Here is a 27875-nt window from a genome sequence, read left to right on the forward strand (position 1 = left end):
GCGTGTGATTAGACATTACAAGCCGTTTTGAAAATCGGCCTCTTCTGACATCACAAGTGGGCGTGTCCACCTAGCTGTGTGCTGGATAGATCGGTCTACCAGCCTACCCAGTGGACTGTAGCAACGTTGCTCAATTTTTCAAGCAGGTTTTTTTACTATCAAGACACGTCTGAAGAACGTCAGAAACCAGCTTGCTTGAAGATTGCATAAAAATAAGATTTTGAGCGTGAAAGGACCTCTGTCCCACCGACGTTTATTCATTCAGGTTGGTTGTTACCCCACGGCAAGATGGCGGCATTGTTGACGCATGCTTAGATGCCGAATGTGATATCTAGTCAGTATACAGTGTATATCTCCGCGAGTCTTAGCCATTAGCCTTACTCAAACCCTCACCTGAGGTCCTTGGCGTTGGAGGCCAGCCGGCTCTGGATGCTCTTCTCCCGGCTCAGGTTGCGCACATCCAGCTTCAGCAGGCGGATGTCCTCCAGCCGCTGGCTGTACTGGAAGTCCGTCTTGGCGAGGAGGCAGTCCTTGGTCTTGAGCTCCAGGTGGAGCAGCCGTAGCTGGTCGTTGCGACACAGCATCTGCGAGCCAAGGATCTCCAGCTCGCTGTATACCTGGGGGGGGGGAGGGGGATGTCAGTGGCTTATGGCCCTTTTTTCATTTAATAATACTTATTTTTATCCCGCTAAGGCTCTGTATTCAACCCATTACTGGGAGTACTGGGAGCATTAACCCATCGCTAGTAGTACTGGGAGCATTTAGCCCATCACTAGTAGTACTGGGAGCATTTAACCTATCACTTGCATTACTGGGAGCACTTAACCTATCACTAGTAGTACTGGGAGCATTTAACCCATCACTAGTAGTACTGGGAGCATTTAACCCATTACTGGCAGCACTGGCAGCATTTAACCCATCACTAGTGGTACTGGGAGCATTTAACCCATCACTTGTAGTACTGGGAGCATTTAACCCATCACTAGTAGTACTGGGAGCATTTAACCCATTACTGGCAGCACTGGCAGCATTTAACCCATCACTAGTAGTACTGGGAGCATTTAACCCATCACTAGTAGTACTGGGAGCATTTAACCCATTACTGGCAGCACTGGCAGCATTTAACCCATCACTAGTAGTACTGGGAGCATTTAACCCATCACTTGTAGTACTGGGAGCATTTAACCCATCACTTGTAGTACTGGGAGCATTTAACCCATCACTAGTAGTACTGGGAGCATTTAACCTATCACTGGCAGTGGGCAGCCACAGTGCAGCGCCCAGGGAGCAACTCGAGGGCAACTGCCTGATGCCTAGGTCAGGGGCACCGGCAGGAATATTGAACCTAACAAGGACGTCTTCTTGGTCTGGGAGGAAACCAACATGTGCACGGGGAGAAAATATAAACCCCCAAACGGAAAGGGATAAGGATGCTAGTTAATGTGTGGATGCTGTCTACCATCACCAAGGAAAGGGTAGAAATGAACCTTTTAGCCCCTTGGTTCAGATAAGATGGCAACTGTTAACAGTAAAGACAGAGAAAAAACATTTTGACTTTGTTTCTTCCTCTTTCAGAGTGCTTTAAGATTATGCAATTTTTTAAAGTAACCAACTAAAAAAGTTCAAGAGTTTAAAGTAAACAAATTGTCGAGGTCGTCTACAGAGCCTTACCCATGGAAACAAAATAAGTAATTGCAATCAAGTGCATATCTTTTCTTTTGACCTCTCAAAGCTTAATTTGGCTTGCAACCTTTTTCATAACTAACTTTAATAATCACATGGTTTGCTTGACACCCTTGTCCCATGGAAGATAGGCCATTTGGTGGAATGAGGCGCTGAAGTGTCTTACAGCACTCTGAGTCGATGCATTTATAGTACACTGCCTCTCATTGGGATTCAAATGCATTAGCCTCCCCAAACTCTCACAGTTTGCTGCCCTTTCTCTCTCTCTGTCCTGCTCTCTCTCTCTCGCTTTCTTCTTTTATATATATATGCATGTGTAATTTTCAGTATGTCTTGGAGTGTTCAGCCATCTCTCTCGCTGGTTGGTCAAGAGTCGTTGAGCCCTGATAAACAGATTGGGCACTAAGCAGACTGAGAAGGGAAAGCCTCATAAACACAATTATGTTTATCACCATCAAAAAATCACACTTTCATTGGCTTACGTCCCATCCTCGGCCACAGCGATAAAAGCCCACAGACACACACGGGCCGCCGGTTATGCCGATGCACAACCAGATGCGCACGCACACACACACACACAGAAAGACAGACACAGTGTGTGTGTGTGTGTGTGTGTGTGTGTGAGAGATCTTGTGTCGGTTCCTCTTGTGTTAAGAGGAACCAAAACATTCCAACCCAAAGACACACGCACCAAGGCCTGCACACACACACACACACACACACACACCCACACACACACATCAATCCCCCATTAATTGACATATTAAAGCAACTTGACCCCTCCCCAGGCAACCCTCTGCGTCTATCCCACCCTTTGGTCTTATCAACTTGTTATCAACCCCACCCTCACCTGCCGACGGCAGCGCTGTGCATATCAAACGCGGTCGGAACAGGGGGGTGTTGAGGTTCGCTGCCTCTTTTCGGACAGCTGCCTCTTCCTTGGCTCGGGGTGGCGGGGCTGCTAAAAGGCTCCGGGGCTTCAGAGAGGAGACGGTGGCTCTGTGTTTAATGAGCTTGGAGCGCGCCCAGACTGCTCTCTTTCATCCTCCCCACAGCGATCAGGACAGCCAGTTAGCTCACTGAAGCAAGGAAAGGCCTCTTTCACAACACCCCCCCCCCCCCCCGCCCCCCGCGCGCCTCCTCGTCACCCCCCTGGTTTTCTGCCTCTCCCACTCTCACGCTCTCTCCTCCTTACCCTCCTCTCTCTCTTTTTTCGTCTGTCCACACTCTCTACCTTCCCTTTCTTAGCGCCCCTTCTCCCCCCTTGACCTGGTCCAGCTTATCTCTCTCTTTATCTGGTCCAGGTTCTCTGTCTATACCTGGTCCAGGTTCTCTCTCTTTACCTGGTCCAGGTTATCTCCCTCTCTTTAACTGGTCCAGGTTCTCTCTCTCTCTCTCTCTCTCTCTCTCTCTCTTTCTCTCTCCCCTTTACCTGGTCCAGGTTCTCTCTCTCTTTACCTTCCCTCCCTTATCTCCTCCCTAATCCCCTTTACCTGGTCCAGGTTCTCTCCCTTCCCTCCCTTATCTCCCCCATCCCCTTTACCTGGTCCAGGTTCTCTCTCTCCCCTCCCTTAACCCACCCCCTCCCCCCTTTACCTGGTCCAGGTTCTCTCTCTCCCTTCCCTTCCCTCCCTTATCTCCCCCATCCCCTTTACCTGGTCCAGGTTCTCGCTCTCCCTTCCCTTCCCTCCCTTATCACCCCCATTCCCTTTACCTGGTCCAGGTTCTCTCTCTCCCTTCCCTTCCCTCCCTTATCTCCCCCATTCCCTTTACCTGGTCCAGGTTCTCTCTCTCCCTCCCCTTCCTTATCTCCCCCCTACTACCCCTTACCTGGTCCAGGTTCTCTCTCTCTCTCCCTTCCCTCCCCTATCTCCCCCCTGCTCCCCTTACCTGGTCCAGCTCTTTCTTCTGTCGCGCGGCCTCGGCGTCAGCCTCGGCTATGGTCCTCTGCAGCTGCCGCTCCTCTGCCTTCTGGCCGTCAATGCGCTGCCTTGTCTCCTCCGCCTGCTGCTTCATTAGCTGCAGTTTCGCCTGGAGCAGGTTGTTACAGAGGGAGAGAGAGACACACAGAGGCAGAGTCAACACAAACACACACACACACACACACACACACACACACTCACACACTCACACACTCACACACTCACACACTCACACACTCACACACACACACTCACATAAGCCCGGACCCATATGTATAGGTGTACACTGCCTGCCCGTTTGTTTGTTGTTCCAAAACAATGTCATGCATGGGCTGGATTAGCCCCGAGGTTGTAGTAGAGGAAATTTTTTACATCACAGCCCAAGTTGGTGTGCACAGGGGGGGGAAACCATGTGTCCATCTTGGGTTTAACACTACAAGACATGGTTCTGTCGGACAAGGGACTACCCTTCCTTAGTGTCTGGGCTGCCGCTGAGGGCGCGAGTGAGAGGTCATGAGGTAAGTTCAGGTTAAGGGATAAAGGCTCCTTTATCTCCTTACACAGGTGAAGGTACACAGGTAAACACTCGGTTCCGCTGAACCAGGTCGGGGAACGAAGGGGGTTATCTTTCATTAGTGCCCCTGCTAAGGTGTTTGTTGGACAGGCTGTTTCCCCCCAGAACGTGCCTTTCTGTGGGCACGTTTGCCGCGGAGCACGGCGGAGATGTTTGTGATGTCGCCATCACAACATAATGAGATGCGTACCTGGGTACAAGAATCCCTTGTACAAATAACCGAGGCTGCGTGCTTCTTCCACCGCTAATTACCTCACGTCTCAGACTAAAGACGCCCGACCGGAGGAGCGTTCGGCGGAAGAATTAATGAAGGACTGAGGACATCTATCTTACTCCGGTGCAGCGGTGACATTCAAATCCGGGAGCTCCATCTTCTCGTCTCGCACACAAATAGCGGCGGGCAAAGAGGAGCAGACACACATTACTTCACTGGTCAATGAGGACGCCTTTGGGGCTGGGGGGGGGAGGATGTTTATAATTCAAATTGCTAAGAGAGCCAAGCCTGTGTGATGGACAATGCAAAAACACGAATCTGTCGGATCTGAAATGCATGTCACTTCTGCATCCACTCAAACAAGACCTTCGCCGGGTGGATGCGGTCTGTGCGAGTTTACGATTCACGTCCTGGAGGTTGGGGGGGCAGAAGGGTGGGGGGGGGGGGTGAGACGGGAGACGCCGCCAACTGTGATTCATGCGATGTGAAAACTTGGCCGTAAACTGTCCTGATTCGTATCAAACACGGCTAAATTAATATCAACAGTGCCGCTCCACGCCTTGGGCGTGCGGGCCGACCGCTGACTGAAGGGCCTAATGAGATTCTGGGAGAGAGAGACGCGAGGAGCTGGGAGGAAGAGCAAAAATAAGAAATAGATTTCACGGGGGCGCCCACCGCTGCGACTGATGTTCGGCTGGTTAATCATCTCACTCAAAACACAATAAATCCTAAGCTTTGATCACCATGAGGCTAATGAACATATCAATATCCTCTGCCCCGGTCCCTATTGTGGTACACTGGGGAAGAACAGGCTTCGATAAAATATGTAATGAAAGCGCACTTATCCCAGCCATGTCGATATTAGACCTTATGTATTTAAAACTAATATCCAATGATAATATGCCATAAAAGGGTTGGTTAATGAGGCTTCAAATTGCATTAATGATGAATTGGGCCACACATGGCCAAGCACACTGCTACATTAACACAAGCTACCTAGCTTAACATAAGCTAACGTCTGCGACTCCTTGGAAAAAAAAAAAAAAAACTCTGTGAAATGTTTGGCCACAACTAGCAAATCTGGAGACACCTTGATGGTGACCCCCTTTGACAAGGGACGGGGGGGGGATGGGGGTCGCACGGGCAGAACAAGATGGTGCGGCTGTTGTTGTCGGTGTGATATCAGGCAGAATTTCTGACCGTCTACAGAGAGAACTATTGACTTTGTGTCACGGGGGTGCGCCACATGGATAATTGCAGGACAGCGAAGAGACCAAGTTGACGAGATCAGCGCCCTGACACCTCACAAATTGGCAGGGAGGTCCGAATAGATGCCATAGGTTTTTATTATGAGGAGGTGGGAGGTCTATTGTGTGTTTCCCAATCGACTAGTTATGTAGTGCCAGGGTTAAAAAAAAAAGCGGAGGACTGAAGTTACAGATAAAAACAATATGATCCATCAAATCACTGAAGGCGCTTATGAAGAGGACTGCTGTGCTTGTAAAGAGGAAATAAAATACTACAATTAAATGTGATTAAAAAAAGCATTTGTATGCTTTTTAATTAGTATGTCACGCACATTGTTTACCGCTTTTATATTTGGTGCTGATTATATAAAAACACCATGACTGTCAATTAGTTGTGACCGCCTTAAATGCGTTGCACAAAATAATAGGTTTCAAAGCCCAAAGGGAGAAAAGAACAAAATGTGCCCGTCAGTAATTGTAGAAAATGCCTGTCATCGTGAAATTAAGGTAATGTTACTTGACGTTTTTGTTGCGTAAGTAGGTGCACACACACCGATTAACTACTGCGTTTGTCTGTCAGGAGAAGGGGGATAGACAGCAGCCCCTTTCACACATGCAGTGTTACCCTGCAAAGTTCTGGAAGATTTCCTGTATGTGTGAATGGGAACAGGGATCGATAATCAGGGAGGGAGAGTGAGAGTGAGAGAGAGAGACAAAGAGATTTTAGGGTAGGTTTTAGTTCTAGGATTTTAGGGTAAGGTAGTAGTTCTAGGGTTTCCTATCAGGGTCAGGTTTTAGGGTTTGTTAACAGTGTTAGGGTTTCCTATCTTGGTCAGGTTTTAGGGTTTGGCTTTTGGTTTGAGGGTTTTTGTAGAAGTTCTACGGTTTCATATCAAGGTCAGGTTTAAGGGTTTGGTGGTAGGGTTAGTGTTTCCTATCAGGGTCAGTACCAATTCAAAGTGAGAAAAACATGAACAATTAGAAGAGAGCAACTGCTAGACGAGCCTTTCTGTTCACAGAAGATCAAGGTGAAGTTCAAACTGGCAGCTCTTGGGGCAGGATGTGAGTTAAATGTCCAAAGTTATGGTTTGAAATCATCAAGGTAAAAACGGCTTCTTATCACTACTCAAGGCTAATCATTTCAAGGCATAAAAGAAGAAAGAACAGTCATGAAATGAGAACGAGAGGAGAATCATAAGGAATGTCAACTGAACTAAGGAAATAACAAAAAAAAAATATATATATATATGAAGTAGATGGGGAATGCAGAGAGACATAGGCAGTGTGGGTGTATAAATATATATGTAAACATATAAATATTTCACAAGCTGCCGGTTAAGAAATCGTGTAGCTAGTAGATATTCTTCGCCCGCTTTGCAGGGTATTCATGTTACCCGGTAATTCATATGACCGGGAACTCCGCAATAGGGAGTGATTGTAAACTTACCCTCAATTATCATTAGAAATATTATCATTATTTAGAAGAACCACTTAACTAAATGTGTGCCATTTGTATTGGGACAAACCTCTCCAAGAGAAGACGGAATTACGTTCACGAGGTACTTACTTTTTTTTTTCTTACATTTCTTTTTTCAAACATAATTTTCCAACCCAACGCACTCACTTTTTTATTGCCCATTATAAAGTGCTGTACAAAAGTTAATTCAGTGTCTGCACTCCCTCGGAATACCTCCACCTATAATGTGAATTATTTCCTTTCGTCTCAGCATGCCTTTTGAACTTGTCATCCAAAACGTCCGACTGCGATGGCAGGAAATTAAGGCCATCTTTCTGCCTGGGTGGCAGCTACTGTTCGTCTCGTTTGACTTTTCATGCTTCCTGAACACTCATTATAGGAGAAATTTGAATTGGATTTTTAGAAAGGGTATATTGTGTTTGAAAGGTATGGTAAAGGATAGCTCACGGCTAGCAAGAAAAAGAGAGCCCCTCCCGATTTTGATTGACTCCACTTCCTGTCTTTAAGGACCCCCACCTCCCGCTTTGAGCACTCTCCTCTCGGCAGGCAACGCCGATAACGACATGGGGGTGACCGGGTGTTCCAATCAGCGGCTAACAGGGACGGAGGGGAGGATGGAGGGTTGCCTGTGGCGAGACCCCGTCGGTGATGGCGGTAACTGTGGTCTTCCAGGGCCTCTTGGCGTGACAGGCGAGAGCAGGGGGCGCCCGCCACGCGGGGTCTTTCCCTGAAGCATGCTGGGAGGCAGGCCCGGAGTCGAGCCTGGACCTTGAGTGCAGCTCAAGGGCTCACAGAGTGCAGGGGTGGCGGGGGAGATTGTATGGTGAAGCACGGGAGCCCCACTCACACTGTCTGTCCTTTGAGAGCCCTGACATTACTGCCTTAGGACAGAATGAGTACTGGAGGCCCCTCTAGGGAGAGAATTGATATTAATCCTGACATGGTCTTCTCCAGCAAGGGTGGGTGTGAGTCTGTGTGGTAAGAGGAAGGGGTGGGGGAGAATATGAACCATATATGAACTGTGCCATGAGTCTATTTGAGGCAGGATGTTCATTTGGAGTCTCGGTTAAACATCCTGCCTTGAGTGCTTCTGCACGTTTTGTAATGATGAACTATTGCTTGCATTTGCATTTGTTTATTTTTTCCCAAGCAAAGCACCTCGTAACGCTAAATAGGAGATGCCACGCCGATAGTATAAAAATTCTCTCTCCGTTTATATCGCTTTCTTTAAAGTAAAGGATTAAACCATCATTAAAAAAACGTCATGGAACATTGAAGCGTATTTAAAAGGTTCACTTCATTAAAAGAAAAAGTATTTGCTGGATATCTAATAGTGAAGTCTGTAAACGAGTCTGCGGTTGGCGGTGGTTAAGAGTTTCGGCGGACGAGTCCGGTACACTGTGTCACTAGAAATAGACCCCTAACAGTTGGACCACACCAAACCCTTCAGACATGCAATGAAAGAAAAAAAAAGGCGACAGATCGGACACATGGTGTTCTTCTGATTGATCGAGCAGCAAAATGGTGGTGCTTTGGAAAAACACACATTTTGGTTGAGTAGGCTGATGCCTACGAACCCAGTCCTGGCTTTCATGTGGGAGAATAGTACAGATCCTTTTTGGCATTTTACGATAAAAAGTGTCACTAGGGAAACTAAGAAAAAGCCTTGTAGAAAGCATTTCATCAGTACGAGTCTGACAGCACTCTTTCACCCTATTCTAATAACAATTAATACGATGGAAAACTCATCACTATCCCATTTAACCAGATTCTTCCTACAGGCGCTAGTTGTTTCATCCAACGACACAAAAACAACAAAAACGAACTCCAATAGTCTTCCAGGAGGCATTCGTCAAACCTTACCCACGTGATGATCAGGGTATAGGGAGGACAATCTCAACTACAGGTTGTCCCAAGAGAGAAGTAAACAATGTCTTCCTGACCGCCGAAACTATGTGCTCGCTTAACATTTTCCCTAGAAGAACGCGGCGGCACGCTTGTGATTCTGCGATGGCTGCCTTATGACGGATGAAGGTATAAATCGTCATTTATTGAAGAAAGACCTCGTCCTGAGACAGTGACTGGGGCTTTACAAGATCCCCCTCCGATTCATCAAATCAAGGTAGTGCATGTGGTTCTGTTTATTGTAATAAGGATAATCCTTCCAAACAGACCTTTTGACACACCATTATGCACAAACACACTCATACACACATACTGTGCAGACAATGCTAATCCATTGGCTGTAAGCACACCCGGTCCAGCCCAGGTTTATTCAGCTAGCCATGAAGAGAGCCTCTCTCTCTCTCTCTCTCTCTCTCTCTCTCTCTCTCGCTCTCTCGCTCTCTCTCTCTCTCTCTCTCTCTCTCTCTCTCTCTCTCTCTCTCTCTCTCTCTCCCCCTCCCTCCCTTTCGGTGCTCCCCACTACAACCATCTGCTGGGATCCCTAACCTGGACATCCCGCCACAATGGCATCTCTGCCACATAACCGGGAATGCACCCAGACACCTTGCAGTTTGGCTGTTTAACTGGTTTTGCAGCCCCCAACCCCTTATCCCTGTCTATTTACCCCGTTTGATTGAGCACACATTTAGATAACAAATGAAAGACACAAATATATAAATAAATGTTCCCCAGGGAGGTAGATGATTCATTTTGTGAACGAGCGTCTTGACAAAGTGTTCTGGAATGGAGCAAGGCTGCGAAAAGGTACTTCAAACGTCCTTGCCATCAGTCAGAATCCGACTCACAATTTTATTCCTATCTGTGTTGACAATAGCAGCACTGCAGCAGCGAAAGGTACTCATTCCACAAACATCTGCCCAACATTGCTTGAGAAAAAGACATAGAAGTGAGCAGCCATGTCGAAAAGACGTCCCCACTCAGCATGAACACAGTGTACCATCCGTACAATATTCAATATACAGCCAATGAAAATGGTTCATCTTGATTTGGACCAAAACCTGTAAAGGATGCATCATGGGTCAGTCCATGAGTCACTCCCAGTCATGAGTGAGTCATGAGTCAGTCCCAGTCATGAGTGAGTCATGAGTCAGTCCCAGTAATGGATCAGTCCCAGTCATGAGTCAGTCCCAGTAAGTGAGTCAGTCCCAGTCATGAGTCAGTCCCAGTAAGTGAGTCAGTACCAGCCATGAGTCAGCCCCAGCCATGAGTCAGCCCCAGTCATGAGTCAGCCCCAGTCATGAGTCAGCCCCAGTAAGTGAGTCAGTCCCAGTAAGTGAGTCAGTCCCAGTAAGTGAGTCAGTCCCTGTAAGGGAGTCAGCCCCAGTCATGAGTCAGCCCCAGTCATGAGTCAGTCCCAGTAAGTGAGTCAGTCCCAGTCATGAGTCAGCCCCAGTAAGTGAGTCAGTCCCAGTAAGTGAGTCAGTACCAGTCATGAGTCAGTCCCAGTAAGTGAGTCAGTACCAGTCATGAGTCAGTCCCAGTAAGTGAGTCAGACCCAGTAAGTGAGTCAGCCCCAGTCATGAGTCAGCCCCAGTCATGAGTCAGTCCCAGTCATGAGTCAGTCCCAGTAAGTGAGTCAGCCCCAGTAAGTGAGTCAGCCCCAGTCATGAGTCAGCCCCAGCCATGAGTCAATCCCAGTCATGAGTCAGCCCCAGTCATGAGTCAGCCCCAGCCATGAGTCAGCCCCAGTCATGAGTCAGCCCCAGCCATGAGTCAGCCCCAGTCAGAGTGCTGGCCCTACCTTGAGCCCCTCGTTGTCCCTCTCCACACGCATGGCGTCCTGGTGTTCCCGGGACATGGTGGCCTCCTTGCCGCTGATCTCCTCCTTCAGCTGCTCGATCTCGAGGCTCTTGAACTTCAGCTTCCTCTTCAGCTCTGCAATCTCATCCTGGCAAACGGGCCGGCGGAAAGGACGAGAGAAATAGGTGCAAAAATATAGATATAATGTGATAAAATGACATGGAATATATATAGCAATATAATGTAATACATCTGTATATCTATCTATACATAGCGATATAATGTGATACAATTATGTCATGTATATAGCAATATAATGTAATAAAACTGTGTATCTATTTATATATAGCGATATAATGTAATAAAACGATATGTCATATATATAGCAATATAATGTAATATAACGATATGTCTTCTATATAGCAATATAATGTAATTCAACTATCTATCTATCTATATGAATATATATATATATATATATATATATCTTTAGATACATAGATAGATAAAATATGCAATGCAAGGGTTCATAAAACAGAAATATGTATAAGAAGCGTTTAAGAATCTGACTCAAAAGAAAGCGAAAGAAAGAAGGAGAGACAGTGAGAAAGTACAAAACCTGGAACAAGAAAGAAAAAAGAAAACAAGAAAGAAAGAGAAACTGAAAGAGAAAAACAGAAACAAACAAAGAAAGAAACAAAAAAAGAAGGAAGGAAAAACGTGAAGAAGCAAAAACAACAAACAAACAAGCAAAGATAGAAACAAAGATAGAATCAAAGAAAGAAAGATAGAACCAAAGAAAGAAAGTAGAGAGGGGGAGTGGACCTGAGGACTCCCAGGTCACTACAGGTAATGACAGCCCAGGCCCAGAACCAGTTAAAACCCGGGCCAGGCGCTCTTTGTCGGGCCGCCTGCTCGTGCCAAACTGAAGTCAGAGTCTCAGCGCTCAATTGAAACTATCAAAGAACAGGACATAAGAGAGCGATGACAGAAACATGAAACAAAGCAGGCTCTGGGAAAAAGGGCTCTTTGATATGCACTGGATAGAAGCCCTAGCCTGTGATGTGATATTTTGTGACAGAAACCCGTGGACAGTCACTTTCGTTCTTTTTTTTTGTGCTTTTCGCTGTAGCTGGATGGCGCCGCGCATTAATGATGCCAACCTTCATCGAGTTGGCAGCCACGATATAGAGTTAAACACCCCTTTAATGGGGATCAAATAGAATTATCTCAAACCAACAAACATCAGGGCGCAGAGTTAATGAGCTCACTTGCGCGTTACAGACGGCCGGCTACAAAATGGCCTCTTTGTTTTGCAGGGCTTTAAAGCCCACCTCTTCCACACTGGCATGCGTGCCCAATCGGATTGTTCATGGTTGAGAGGGATAGATGTAGCGAGTTAAAGAGTGAGCGCGAGGGACAGCTTGATCAATCAATCAACGGGCAATTTGACTAAATGATTACAGTCTCTCTCTGACACACACAAACAAGCACGCAAACACACACACACACACACACACACACACACACACACACACACACACACACACACACACACACCCACCCACCCCAGGGAGCAGAGGCAGAGGGCCCGGTGATGTAAAGTCTCCTACCTGAGCCTCGACGAGGTTCTTGCTGTAGAGGTTCCTCTCGGCTACCACCTTCTCGTGGAGGGTGTGGAGGCTCGCCAGTCGCTGCTCCGTGTCACAGGTCTTCTTCTTGTACTCGGCGATCTCCGTCTCGTTGACTTTGAGGTCGTCTGTGTGCTGCTGGACCTGTGGACGTGAACATAGGCCGTGGAACACGTCAGGGGTGACAAAGATGTTTTGGGAACACAGGGCGGTGACGGCAGCTCACTAAAGGCCTTGTTGGAGTACGAGATGAAACCGATGCCAGATTTCTGCATTTTTGTACGTTGGAGTTTATTCAATGTCTGTGTCAAAAAAAAAGGGTGTCTCAATGTTGTACAGCTGGAGAGTTCTAAAGCGTATCTTAACGGCTGGATTCGCAGCCAAACACCCTTTGAGATCAATACAGCGACACCATGTCTTTGCTTTCCAATTGATGTACAAGACGTGCGGTTCGATGAACGACGAGAATTGTCTGCATCTCTGAGAGCCGGGCCCCGGAGAAAGAGAAGTATGTGTGTTGTTCTGCAACAACACACACAGGCAAAACTTCTTCTGAAAACTTGTGCCATCAAGATATAGTCTATTAATGAGAGGAGCAATCATAACAGTCAGACTACAGTGGGAACCACATGCAGCTTGTTTGCATTATAGTCTGTGAGAGGATTCCGAGGGTGATTATCTCCAGTGATGACACATTACCCACTGTGACTGTTGTTGGAAGCTGCCGCCTGAGTGGGTGAATCAGACGCTATGCCTGGCTGGTAAAAAGTGGGTGAGCGAGAAGGCTAAAGGATTAAGGAAACAACTAGCTAACCCTCGAAGAAACTCAATTCAGAACACATTCTGAATCTCCTACGATGAGCTGTCCTGTCCTGCACTTTGAAATAAAAGTTCTGCCACCGAGATGAGAAATTACACTCAGGTGGAGCATTGAATGGCACGATAAATCATGACTTGAATCTACAAATTACATTTGGATTAAATTACTTCAGTATCTAGGCAACAGGTTGTCAACAATACTCGTAGAGAATATAATGAACGTGGTGGAGGGTGACCGGTGGCAAAACATATGCACAATTAAAAAATAAAAGCTTGCCTAGCTATGCTAAACGGAAATGCTACTGTTTTAGCTGAGTGGCCTTCTGTAGCCACACCTCAAGATTGATTTATCGAGCCCCGTTTTGTGCACCCGGAGCGGATTTTAATAGGGGAATGGGGGAAATGTTCATGAATATGGAAGTTACTTTAGTAATTCAAAAAGAAGCAGGACGCCTCCAAAAGCAACGCGGCATTCAGTGGCGCTATATGACAGCAGTCAGTGCCACGCCATGCGCCACAAAGCACTCAAAGAAGCAAACAGGCTCCTTTCCTTCGTCCAAGTGCGTCCGTTCTAATGGCCAACATTGTAATTAGTTTGTTAAAAAGTTCCCATCCGCAAACAACAAACAAGCGCACGCGTTTCTTTTGAAATGCTAATAAAGTGTTATCTCAAACAAAAGGCAGGGGAAAGGCTGGCACGGTGACGCACGGTGACTCACCCGGATGAGAGAGAGGGAATAACAACACGGGGAAAAGGAACGAGACGCGCGACGGCATAATATCAAAGTGAGAGTCGGCCGGGGAGAGGAGTGCCTACTTTTGATGACACACCTGGTGAACTTCCAGCCGTGAAATGGAATCCCCTACAAAGGGTAGATTGAGTCGAACTGCTGGATGGGAGGATGACTACATTAGGCTGGGGTAAAAATAGGCGCTTCTTTGTTTGCGTCTTTTGTATTGCCTTTAAAAGGTACTGAAGCTGAAGCTCCTCCACAGCGACGGCAGCAGCAGGGCGAGCTTTAAAACAAAAGTAAACCCGCCGCTGTTTTCCTTCCCCGTGGCTCCCGCTGACACTCCTCTATAAAGTTGAGCACTACTGTGCCATGGAGCACGCAGATAAATAAGGTGCCAAAACAGGAGTTGCACTGTTATTTGAGCAGAAGCGTGGTCTAATGCACAGGCACACGAGCACACACAAACAGATCTGCACAAAAGGCGTACAATCCCCACTGCTTAGTGCGAGTCGTGCAACCTGCTCCATCAGTCATCTACTCTAAAGGGCTCTGGGCGGACCGCCTTTAAAGTGTTTACATCTTACGCCCGCACGGGTTTTCTGCCCATCTCGTGGAAGGGTCGTTGCTGAGACTTAAGCCACGTGAAGCCCCCTAATAGGGGTTTAGAGGCTTTGATGCTTTCACTGAAACACAGTACCATCCGTGGTAGGCGTGCAACGTCTCCACACGAGTTTCCACCTGCGTGTGGCAACATTGTGTGTGGGGTGTTCCTGTAAATCGAAACAGACTACGCTATCTGTGGTACACACGTTTCAATCTGTGGACAATATGTTCTGGTTAAACCATAATAATAATGTTTGACCATGGCGCTACATGTCCCAAGTGATGGATGTGTCATGTATACACTTAGTTGTCTCGCCTCTAATTCTCTTTGGCTCATTGTCAACACCTGCACATGTTGTTTGCTGGATGTTGTACATCTTAATATGCATGAAGCATGTCATCAGCCCTTATGCTGTGTCGCCCATTGATTTCTAATGTTATCCATGTTCAGGGACGTGTGTGTGTAGGGTGTGTCTGTCTGTATGTGTGTGCGTGTGGTAATGTGTTTGTGTATTCATGTCATGTTGCATAAATTAATCCTATATTCCTGTGTTGTTTCCCTCAAAGAAAGGATTACTGCATGTAACGTGGGCTCGGTTAATAAAAAAGGATCCAAGACCTGCGACTAATGTAAACAATCTCTTGTATCTCGCGTTGCATGTTCCAATCTAAGAACCGCGACATGTAAACGAATGCTCCGGATTCTGAGCACGATCTGAGGAAAATGGATCACGACAACGTGTACCATGATGCATTATGACACACATTTACATTACTTGAATGGTCTCATACGGATTCAGTAATGCTCCCACTAATTATTGAAACAGCTTGCTACATCGTTCCTGTGAGAAAAAAATAGAGTTTCTAGCTGAGTGGGTTGACGAAACAATTAATTCAAAACTGCTGCTAGTAATTAGTGCTTGATAACAGATTTATTTATCCTCTATAATTAAAACATTTAATGTTTTTCCTCGGGCAGGGTGGAGCCAAGAATCAAACCTGCAACCCCTTCAGTTGCAGGTGTCCTGCCCTACGTCTTGAGCTACTGCTGGCAGGGACCATCCTTGACGCAAAACAATTCTCCCCATGCCAATTAACTCCTGACCAATACACTCAAGACAAATTAACTCCAGACTAGTTAACTCTAGAGCAATCAACTCCTGACTTATCCGTTCCAAATAAGTAAGACTAATCAACTCCAGATCAAATAACCCTTGACCAATCCACTCCAGGCAAATGAACCAATTAAATCAGTCAACTCCAGACCAAATAACGTAAGACGAATCAACAGACAATTTATCAAAATCAAAACAACCAAGAATCCGCCTACCTTGTTCCTGAGCCCGCTGGTCTCGTTGATGTAGCGGTCGCGGTCTTTCTCCAGCTGGTGGATGATCTTCTGCTGTTTCTGAGCTTCCTCCCGGTAGTTGTGGACCTCCTGCTCCAGGTTCTTCTGTGCCTGTTCCTGGAGCTTCAGGAAGATCTGCTGCTTCCCTGTCGAGTCCGTGACCTTGATCAGGTTCTGGAAGGCAAACATATGATGACACAGACACAAACACAAGAAGACGCATGCACACTCACCAACACACAAAAACAGACACACGCACACTGAAACACCTCGGTAAGGTGAAGGCTTCAGGCAGCATTGCGTAAGATGGTTGCGTGTTGCCCCTCTAGTATTTCACCAGGTGGGTGCACACAGTTCACTTCTTTCAACTGACCCCACCTGTTCATATAGCTCAAGTCAAATAGGACTAGTAATCGGCTGTTACTAGCAGCTGACATTGCTACTTGTGTGCCTTGCCTCCATGTTTAATTTTCAGTATTTCATCATTAGGATTAATTAGCATGTTCCTCTGTATTTGTGGTAGTGGTATCAAGTTTAAATTCAACACATCATCGGTCGAGTCAGTTCAAGGAATCCTGTATTTTAGTTTTGTTGTATTCATGACCCAATTTCACTTTGCATGGAACAACGTTGATTGTGCACCTTTATGTTCCTAATCCATGCTTCTGAAGGGGAAGGAAATCAGTCCAGGATTGCTGACCACCAATAATTGCCGCCATGTCCTGTCTAGTGACGTGAGGCCAGACGTTCCAGCACAAAGGCTATCACTAAAACCTCACAACCTCACCCTTTTCAAAGTAAAATAATAGGGTGCGTCTGCGCTTCTTCGTCAGCCAGTGGGGCCAGGGAACTGAATAATCCCCCGCTCTGCTCTCCTTCCGCCCTGATGCCGTCGCGCTCACACCTCGCTACCACCAGCCCCGCGCTCAATAGCATGCTAACTTATTGCACGGTCCAATTAAATATGAAAAGCCACTCATTTTCATATAAATATATAAATCTCTATATTTATCGCATGGCCACTGTCAACAGGACTACACTCTTGTTTTCTTGAATCTTACATTGAGGAAGTGGGAGAGCAATTAGGAGACTTTTTTAAAGCAAGAGGAGAGACTCCCGTCTACAAAGTGGAGATCCTCGTGAACCAAAGAGCTCATCCATAATGATGAACTTTCCCAGAGGAACTGCGCTGTATTGAGCCAACATGCCAACATGCAGCCAGCCACATACGACACATGAGAAGAGGGTCTCGCACTCTTGGGCCACTTCAGCCCTCTTGCTCTATATCTGCAGAACACGTCTGTTTATTTATTTATCTTTTTTGTTACTCTCCTCTTTTTTAGGCTACTAATGGTTCTAAAGTCCCCTAGTAACAAGTGTGTGGGCCCTCCTTGTTATAGCGGTCTCTGGTACACCAGAGACCCACGGAGAGCTCGGAGGATCGATTCCAATCGGCCGCCGTTATCCCATCCCGAAGCCAAGTGCCTTCGACGCAACGCAACAGAATGCTAAACATTGCACGCGTTCACATTCCGCGGCATCGCACAAATTCCCTCAGAAGCGACGGAAAACATTCAAAACCTAAAACATAAAACGCTAACGACCAAAACATCAGACCTCCATGTCCTGAACCTCATCGCTCTCCTTATTCCCGGGGGGGGGGGGGGGGCACTGACCTTGTTCAGCATGTCCCTCTCCCGTGCCAGCTCCTCGGCCGCCTTCTTCTCCGTCTCCGCCTGCTTCCTGAACACCTCCAGTTCTGCGGGTCAAAGGGTGTTGGTTGTTTCATAAATATGTCGGCAAAGTGTAATTTCAGGGTTTATCTGCTGCCTGTTTGTTTGTGTGCGTTGAGGGTGTCATTTCCAAGCGGTAAGTGGATGCATGCCACGGGGCTAGGGATGAAACGCTCAAGGGGGAGCCTGTTATTTTCACGTCTGTGGACAGAGGAATGGAGCGTGCGTGTGTGTGCGCGCGTGTGTGTGCGTGTGCGTGCGTGCGTGCGTGCGTGTGTGTGTGTGTGCGTGCGTGCGTGCGTGCGTGCGTGTGCTTTTTCAAAAAACTGGCTGAAATTACATGTAGTGCAACGACACGACATTAAGTAAAGTGCGGCCGGGACACAGAGATGCAAACCCAGATAGGTGGGAGTGTAAACAAGAGGCAGGCGGAGGTGAGATGTGGAGGGTGTTGAGGGGCGAAGAGAGCAAGAGAGAGAGAGAGCGAGAGAGCGAAAGAGAGAGAGACGGGCGGGGGGGGGGGGGGGGGGTGATCGAGAGAGAGAGATAAAAAGAGAGAGGCCACAATGCAATTGAAAGCGAGAGGAGGGAAATGCCAGTGAACATTTCTAAGTGCGCCCCGTGTCAGGAAGAATGAGCGTCGCGCTTGTCATACGAAATGGGCATTCTATGTAGTCCCCGCGGCCGGCAAACTTGCGCATTGAGTGTCCTCCCCCCCCCCCCCCCCCCGACTCTACCCTCCCGCCCTGTCAGCTAGCCACCCTTACCACCACCACCACCACCACCACCACCACCCCCTCCCCACATCCGTCCATCCATCACCCTGGAGACACCTATTAATGTAACGGCCCGTTCCCACCTCATCCATCATGACAAGCATCAAGCGGACGCCACCGACGGCACAGACCCACCCACTACCCCCAACGCCACGCCCCGCTCCCCCACGCTGAAACCACAGTTTACTCTGATTTACCCCCCCCCCCCCCATCAAGCTTAGGTATTCGGTGCCTGCTGTTATGTTGTGTGTTTCCTTTACAAGTTGACGTTTACATGGTTTGTTCTAGACAGCGTCCTAGGGACCTCGTCAGGACATGAAACAACTGAGCGCCTGCATTTCTGCCCCGTTGGTGATCTTTCACAAGCAGGTCCTGATCGTTTTGGTTTTTTTTCCCCGCGTGCGACTGTGAATCTCTACTGTGAGCAAGATGTTTCTCGGTAAAGCGTACCAAAAGACGAGCTCGCCTTAGAATTGAATGATGCTGTGCGTCAATCTTCTTCTCAGAACACAGGGGAGGGCGTTTTTTGCGTTGTGTACTCACAAATTGGTCAGGACACATGCGTGTGCCGGTGTGCGTTTGATTGTGTGTGTGTGTGTGTGTGGGTGTGTGTGTTTATGTGTGTGCAGACATGTGTCTGCGTATTTGAGTGACTGCGTGTGTGTGTGTGTGTGTGTGTGTATCTGAATATGAGTGTCTGACTGACTTCATATGTTTATAGGCGTGTGTGTGTATATCTGCGTGTTTGTGTATCTGTGTGTGTGTGTGTTTGTGTGCGAGTGTGTGTGTATCTCCTTTTGTGTGTGTGTATATCGCAGTGTATGTGTGTGTATTTGTGTTGGTATATCTGCGTGTGTGTTTATAGCTGTGTGTGCGTGTGTGTGTGTTTACCTGCGTGTCTGTGTCTGCATAGCTGCGTGTGTGTGTATATCTCAGTGTGTGTGCCCTGCCTCTCTCCAGGACGCCGAGCTGTGTTTTGAGCGTCTCTCGCTGCACCTCCGCCTCCCCCTTCTGATCCTCCATCTGGTTGGACTTCTTCTGGATGGCTTCTCGCGCCTTCGTTAACTTGGCAATCTCCTGGCGCCTCAGATTCAGCTCCTCCTCCTTCATCTGGAGGGGGTGAGGGGAGGGGGGGGGGGGGGGGGGCCTGTGGTCAGCTTCTTGTTGGGTACGGGTAAGGGATAGGGTGAGGATTAGGTAGAAAACACAGGCAGCGTGCCTCCCTCTAATAGGATCCATTACCGGGTACCACAGACACTACTAGTCAGGGGAACCACAGGGAGGAACTCAAACGCAGAGAGAAGTCGGGATGCATTTCACGTGTCTGCAAAAACAAAAAAGTATTCGATGGCCACGGGCTCATGTGGTTGGCTAAAAATACCCCCAGTTACCGGCTAATGGCCTGTCTGTGATACCCCTTGCTGAAGCACTAAGTGCGAGTTCCCCCTGCCACACCCGTGAAAATCAATATAGTATTATAGCATCTTATTTTAGGCCCACCTTATACTATATTGTAAGGGGATATATATATATATATATATATATATATATATATATATGTATGCGTGTGGGGCCATCTTCTATTTTCAATCAGTTATATCCACAGAAATGCAGAGATGCTTTTGTTGAGGTCATATTGGTGGTTGTTTATTTAAACACTTTAAACTATTTCGTTTTACGCCTGGCATGCCAAATGTTTCGCAGATGGACATGTATGCCGTTATTCCCTCGTATGTTGATGAACTGCGTCTAAGCAGTGCCCCCTTGTGGTTGCCTTACGCAAAAATAAATGGCAAACGGATGAATTTGAGTCTTCATGCGTACTGACCATAGCATAATTAAAATGATCTTAGGTGTACACAACCCCTTCGATAATACACTGTTGGCGTGGCATCCCGTTATTAAACATAATATTAGCATTTAGATTATGCATTAAGTAAGTATACATTAATTTAGTATACTTAATGCCATGCAATTAAAAAAACGGTTTTGTAGTTCTGCCCGTTCTCCGTGTCGCTCAGTATACGCAGTGCTACTCATTATAGCCCCATTAATGGAATTGAACGGGTTGATGCTAAAATTAGACAGAATTTTGCAAGGTGCACGGAGGCAAGTCCTACAGGGAGAGATTGTTTGTAGCTATCTGTGTGTGAATCATAGGTGAGCGGGGCCATTCTGCTGCGCGGCTTCGGCTACGTGGTGTTCCAGCTCTGGATGCAACAAGCCTGGAACACATAGATGTATTTCATCCTCACAGCGCCGTGCACAGTACTCTTTGCAACACAGGATTGCCCTCGGGCCCGCGGACGGGGTTTTCGGAGATGGAAGAAAAGGTTGAGGATCCTCTCCCTGAGCACCGCTGCGCTACAAAACCTGTGCACTTTTTATTCCAAAAAGAAAGGTCAATACCGATTCATTTCCCGGTTATGCTGAACACACAACAAGACGCAGTTATCTCATCTCCGTTCCACATGCAGTGCCCGTCATAGAGCGCGGGCAGGCGGGCAAAACAGGGAAGAGGAGAAAAAAAAAAAGAATCGACTCTCCGAGACGAACCCCTCGGCTCGACGGACTGATTGTTATGTAAGACTCCAGCAGCTCTGGGTGGCTCTGGGGTCAGGGGTCAGGCTGGGCAGCGCTCTCAGGGCCGCGCAGGTACCTTTCATCTGCTCCATGTGGATTCTGCCTACGTCCGCTCAGGCCTTCACTTGCACATACAACTCTTGTGAATATTTGTGAGCACACACACACAGACGCACACACACACACACACACACACACACACACACGATTTATGCGCGCATGAGTGTACGCGTACATCTTTGTATTCACTTGTGAGTCTATGGTCGCGTGTGTATGTGAGTTAGTCTACCCCTTTTATATACCACTGTAAAGCACTATTTTATATAGTGCTTCTCAGACCTGGGGCCACTCAAAGCACTTCTTAATTATTGCCTCACAATCCCCCACACCGTACCCCGACGGTGGGCAGTCATGTAAGGAGAAAGCCAGCCATTGCCTCAGGGGATCGAACCGGCAACCTTTTGTTTGCCAGACAACCTGCTCTACAACCAGAGCTGCTGGCAGAGCTGTGTATGTGTCTGTATGTGTATGTGTGTTCGCATGTGTGCGCGTGTGCGTGCATGTGTGCGTGCTTGTGTGTGTGACGCGTTACCCTCAGCTCGTTAGCCTTCTGCTGGTTCTCCAGGGTGTGCTGCTCCAAGGCCACCGACTGCTGCTCGTTGTCCTGCTGCAGCTTGCTGATCTTCGCCTGCATCTGCTCCAGCTCCCTGGCACTGCGCTCGTTCGTTACCTGGGAGGAGGTGGGAGAGGGGGTGGTGATGGGGGAGAGAGGTGGTGGTGGTGGGTTCAGACAGGCGTCAGTGGAGGGACTGAGAGAGAGAGAGAGAGAGAGAGAGACAGAGAGAGACAGAGAGAGACAGAGAGAGACAGAGAGACAGAGAATGAGATGAAAAAGAAATGAAACAGTTGAAATTCCCTACTAACATTGTTTGTATTTTCTTTGTCCTTCTCTGGGTTGTAAAAAGAAATATCACAATAAATGTCAGTCAACTCGCCAGGTCGCTGCAAATTACACGGAGACGTCGCCGAAGAAAAAGAGGAATGAAAAGAATCAGCCGCAAACACGGGGGACACGTTTGGGGCCTGATTGATATTTCGCATCCAAACCAAAAAAGTGTTGAGGCAAGCAGATGATCATTTATCGCCATCGCCGTCCAAGACCGCTGGCATGCTGGCTAATCTTGGCAGCGAGGCGCCACCACTACCGACCATCTGCACAGACGGCAGGAAGCGGTGTGTGTGTTGTGGTCGGATGGGTGGGTGGTGCGGGCGAAAGGGGGGGGGGGGGGGGGGGGGGGATGTAATGACGGGACCATGTTGCCGGCGACAGTTCCCGGGATAAACAGGAGGTCAGGGAGAACCGGGGGAAGGAGAGAAAAGAAGGGAGGAGAGACGTTAAGGGAAGGAGGTACTGAGGACAAGACAAAGAGGTGAGTTGGCGATGGGGTGGAGTGAACCTGGGTCTCTGCCCGACAAAGGGGTATCCATGGGAGAGTATTACTGACAAACGACCTCCCGTAGCGGTGAGTATAGCGGTCAGGCTGCATCTGTGGAACATCTTCTCGAGTTCCAAGCTTTCACCTTCAGATTAGTTTGGGCCCATTTCATCGCTTCGTGTGTTCAGTGTCATCGAATCAGATGTTTCATTGGGCCCTGAAACGGATGTCCATCACTTTAAACATGACACTTATAACTTGTTGAAAGCTATAAAACAAAAAAGATAAAATGCATTGCTACTATCATGGCCGTACGGTAGTGCAGTGCCTGACGTCCCCGAATTTTGGATTTACGTGTATTTGTGGTTGTACAAGAGAGACCAAACGGTCAAAGCACTGCTCAATACGTCATCGCCTGCGTCACGCACCTGCATCTCATGTGTCCGTGCGACTGGTGTTTGTGTGTGTGTGTGCGTGCGTGTGTGTGCGCCTGCGTGCGTGCGTGCGTGCGTGTGTCTGCGTGTGTGTGGCGGTATTTGCTGGACCTTTAGCTCCTTCAGCTGCTGCTCCAGCCTCTGCTGCTCGTCCTTGGCTCGCTGGCCCTGCTGGCTCAGGGCTTTGAGCTCAGACGTCTTGGACTCTGCGTCGGCGTGCAACTGCTTCACCTCCTTCTCCAGCTTCTCCTTCTGCCGCGTCTCCCGGGAGAGCTCGTTCTGGCGGACCTGCAGCTCCTGCTGCAGCTGTGGAGGCGGAGGAGGAGGAGGAGGAGAGGGGAGCGCGTACAAGGGGGGTGAGGTGAGGTGAGGGCTTTTTGGGAGAATCTGTCAACGCTGTACAGTCAGCTGAGTGATTAATGCTTCCTGCTCATAGGGCTAAAGGGGGGTTTGTGACCTACGGTGTACCGTTTGTGTGTTGGTGTTTTGTTGTCTCTGCTTGTACCGCTCTGCCCTGTTTTCTTTTGGCTTCCCTGTCGTTTATTTCTGTGAGAGTTAATTAGTTGATTAGTTGTTGGCTGATTGGTCGGAATGTTGATTGCTTGGTCCGGTGACAGCTGGTATATCAACACCAGTGGGGAAAGACCAGTCCCCACCTCGAGAAAGGGTTTGGCTCAGATTAGGGTGGTGTTATGTTGAAGGTCGAGCAAGTGTATTAGCCTTTCAGTTGACGTGTGGATTAAGTACTTGGGAGCTGAGGGGGATGGTGGTTTATTGCACCCGGGTAAAGGGGTTTTCTATCGTAACAGGGGATATAATAACGGGACATTTTAAGTATTAATCAAAGTTCCTATTTTTATTCAGACACATTAAGATCCAATAAATCCATATGATAATCCATTGCATTAAGTTTAGTGTTGATTAAACATTTTGTGGGATTTGAATTAGCATGTGTCCACATTGTCAGTAATTGAGTTTGATGTATAAAATAAGAGGAGCTGTTAATCTGCAAAAATCTCAACTACGCTTACAAGAAACACAACCAAGAAGAGATCAAACACAACCCTAAGCACCGAATAACGCACCCCTCAAACGAATTCCATAGACGGTCGTACCGTATACCATATCTCACACCTGTTGTGAATATATGTTCAGGGAGCCGCGTGCTAACATCGAGCCGTCTGCCGTCTGCCGTGGCGGACCACGAGGGAGGGAGACTGGGGGTAACGTAATGAGTGTTCACCTGGGAGACAGTCTGGCTGGAGCTCTCTATCTGGGCCTCCATCTGCTGTTGGGTGGCAGAGGCCTGGGCGAGGCCGTCTCTCAGACGCTCCACACTGGAGACAAGCTCATCCCGCTCCCTGGTCAACTCATCCACGGTCTGCTTTAGGTTATTTACACTACAGAGAATGCAGAAAAATATACGCATCAAACACACGGCCGCATACCTCTCCAGCATGTTTCCTCATGGGTTTAGATAGTCGAAGGCCTTTCATTACCATAACTTTACATATTTACTATTTTTGTCATCACAGCAGATACTTTCATCCATTCTTAAAGTTGATTCAGATACAGGTCAATAAGGAGCAGGTAGGGGATAGAGAGTACAGATACAGGTCATTAAAGAGCGGGTAGGGGTTAGACGATACAGATACAGGACATTAAGGAGCAGCTAGGTGTCAGAGAGTACAGATACAGGTCATTAACGAGTAAGTAGGGGTAAGACAGTACAGATACAGGTCATTAAAGAGCCACTATGGGTTAGACATTACAGATACAGGTTATAAAATAAAAAGTAAGGGTTAGAAAGTACAGATGCATGTCGTCAAGGAGCAGGTAGGGGTTCTGAATCTTGCTCCAGGATGCCTCCAGGTAAGCAGCCAACACAGGGGATCAAACCCTGTATATTTTGGCTGGGATTCACAACACCCTGAACTGTAGTCTTAATCTCAATAACAACATTGAATCATGAACCAGACCACATACCTGTGCTCTTGACCCTCGGACAAGCCGGCTCCCTGCTCAGCCAGCTGGGTCAACCTTGAGATCTCTTGTTTGAGCGTGATAATGTTTTCCTTGGCTTTGATCTCTTTATCGTGAGCTGCATCCACTGTTTTCCAAGCGTTCTCTAATTCCTAAGATGAAAACCAAAATACAAAGACATCAATTAAAGTGATATTTTATGACTACAAGGTCAGAGGCGAACCAAGGTGTTGCAACTGCATTGTTTTCACACACATAAAAGACAAGACATACCTTATTAAAAACAAATTAATTAGTGATCAAACCGAAAAAAGCGTGTTATAGTTTTCGGGACAACGTACCTTCTTCAGAGATTTGATGGTGGCCTCATCTTCCTGCGAGAGCTTCAGTGCCGTCTCCACTTTGGTGGAGTTGGACACGATCTCTGCGTTGAGCTCTCTGCATTTGGACATGAGCCTCTTCTCGCTCTCGTGGGCCGCCTTAAGGGCGCTGGTGATCTTCTCATACTCCGTGCGGAACTTGTCCATGCTCTTATCCCCCAGCAACTCATTGAGGACCACCTGGAACTGCTTCTCCAGCGCCTCGAAGGACTCCTCTCCATCCTTGCTACCCTTTTGCTGTGAATTACGATTAATACACTTTGAAATCAACGTGTTTCAACACAGAATTGTGGAGAAAGGTCAATTGTAACTAGGAGAAATAGGATTAAGTTGTTATTCTATTATGTCGGGTCGAGTTGTCAAGTTTACTTCTCGTTGCCTTACTGGCAACTAGTTTGATCATTTGACTTCGGCTTTTCGGCTTATAGGCTACTGTGGCCTATATATGTTTGCTTTTTGACTAACTCAAATAACTTAATATCCATTTGCAACACCAGGCATCAACATGTATTCTCTAAACAGTTAGGACCTAGCTGAGAGAAATATTCAACAAAAACTAAACACATATATCGTTTAAGCTACCCTAAACAGTGGATGGCATATAGTGCAATAATAAAAGCGGTAGCATACTTTGGCTGTGTTGAATGTGGCAAATGGCTTTGCTATCATCACTGATTTTACGAGTCATTTTTAATGCGGCAGTATCAGATTCGGTTGCACCATTTGCTCCGGTTAGTCAGAAGACCACAATGGGAAGGCTCCATGGCATTGGTGCCCTGAGGCAACTGTCCAAGATGATTCATGCTATTTTGATTCATGTCTAGCATGGATAATCATGGCCAATTAACGATAGCCGTGTATGAAACCCCAGGATTATATATCAAACAAACTTTAAAATCGCTTTAACTGACCACCACCATTTGACTCGTTTGAAAGTCAGTAAAGTAATCAATCACCCAGTGCTCTTCGGTTGAGTCATAAGCCTTGGTTTTCTCCCAATTATAACGCACGTCATGTATCTTACCTCCATGATGTTATTTCATCGAGGTCACTGTAGCTTTCATCTGCATCTCATGAGTAGCAAACAGCTCAGGAACTGGTACAATTGTTGTCACGCGTAACGTAGCAACGGTAACTAAGGGGGGGCACCGGAAGCAGCGTGTGCTCGCGGGGTGTTTTTTATGAGACGTTGCGTGCTTTTATTTATTTTTTCGTCGTCCAGGTAAAAAAATAAACTGTTTTAACTTTAACAGCAGGGAATGAACAAGAACTGCACCATTTTTTTAGTAACGTGTAAAGTGACACTGAATCCCCTCGTCAGCCTTGTTTCGCAAACAAGCTGCTGTTGTTGTTATTGTTTGACACTAGATGGCAGTTGTGAGCAACAGGCCTACCTCGGTATCCCCTTGAAGTCATTGTCATGATTGTTTTCCTGTTATTTTCCATCGGATGTCGAGTTATTGATGGCCTCATACTTTGTAGGGAAATTTAACCTGAAATCTGATATCTGATGCAGGCCATCTGGCATGTGTGCACAAAGTGATTTCACTGCTAGGTGCGCTCACCTGTAAACATACCGCACAGGCACCCACATGGATAACACTGCCTAAAAGGTCTGTATCCTCCGACATGTCTTCACGTTTTAGATCTGATCCGGATGTAATTCCACGAAATGCGCATTTGAATCATGGAGAGGTGTTCACGATAATTAGGCCCGACGGTCATTGTGAAAAATCGCAAAACTAGTTAATCAGTTTTTTGAAAAGTAGAAATAGAAATCAATGCAATTCGACTTTATATGGTCCAAAATGTGCTTGATTATTACTTAATGCCCCTTTTATTCTTTCTCTCTCCCTCTCAGGCGGTGCTGAAGAACAGCGCATGTCCCTACAGGTCAAAGTGTGCCATTTTCTTCCTCTGAACTGCAGGAGCATTTGACATTGTGTTTGTTTATTTACTCCAGAAGGAATACGATTACGAGGTCTGAAATCAAGTTTGACGGGAAGCCTCAAAATCCAGACTTTCGTCATTGTGCCAAGCAGATAGCTAATTGGCATTGTGAAAATGATGATCATCGCCCATCAGCGCCATGCTCTGTTATTGGAAAACGATACGTTTAGATTGATCTAATGATCTTTTAGCATGTTCAAATGTATATTGATAAAAAGGGTGAGGCCTACCCTGTGTATGCACTTGAGCTCATTCTTGGCAGCCGTGTTCGAGTGGATGCTCATGAGGGGTGCCAAGTAAAGCAGAGCAAAGCAGCATTAATCCATCTCAGTTTTCATTCCAAGGTTGTGCAAGTTTGGGATAGCCAAAATACACCCTTGTATCCTTAGAAGCCCTATTCACTCTAAAGAATTTTCACTAATACCCTTTGGGCTTTTGTCCCATTAATACGTTCAGCAGTAATTATCCCTTGAAAAAATCTCTCCAGCCTCTGATACAGCTGGAGCTTTTGGACAAGAATAAGCTTAATTATCCTGGGAAGGAACAATGCAAGAAGTGGGGTTATGACCGGGGCAGTTTAGTCAGAACACAATTGATCATTCCTCAAAGACCCGTAAGAGTGTTTCTCTCTGTCACTCTCCCA

The 27875-nt window shown here is 47.1% G+C and overlaps 1 protein-coding gene across 1 annotated transcript in view; it reads right to left on the reverse strand.

Moving 5' to 3' along the window:
• The window catches only part of cfap58 (cilia and flagella associated protein 58), a gene marked incomplete at both ends in the record, with an annotated part of 62794 nt that extends 36482 nt beyond the window's left edge, over window positions 1-26312 (reverse strand). Inside the window, 13 exons of the mRNA XM_079730380.1 lie at window positions 394-617; window positions 3574-3714; window positions 10824-10970; window positions 12436-12597; window positions 15940-16131; window positions 17634-17716; window positions 19417-19576; window positions 21642-21779; window positions 23031-23225; window positions 24163-24319; window positions 24906-25054; window positions 25244-25519; window positions 26307-26312. Of these exons, the coding sequence (XP_079586506.1) occupies window positions 394-617; window positions 3574-3714; window positions 10824-10970; window positions 12436-12597; window positions 15940-16131; window positions 17634-17716; window positions 19417-19576; window positions 21642-21779; window positions 23031-23225; window positions 24163-24319; window positions 24906-25054; window positions 25244-25519; window positions 26307-26312 (2030 nt within the window). The remainder of the gene's footprint in view (window positions 1-393; window positions 618-3573; window positions 3715-10823; window positions 10971-12435; window positions 12598-15939; window positions 16132-17633; window positions 17717-19416; window positions 19577-21641; window positions 21780-23030; window positions 23226-24162; window positions 24320-24905; window positions 25055-25243; window positions 25520-26306) is intronic.
• Between the last annotated feature and the right edge of the window lie 1563 nt (window positions 26313-27875).

Source organism: Pollachius pollachius (genome assembly GCF_949987615.1).
Source record: "Pollachius pollachius genome assembly, chromosome: 2".
NCBI lineage: Eukaryota > Metazoa > Chordata > Actinopteri > Gadiformes > Gadidae > Pollachius > Pollachius pollachius.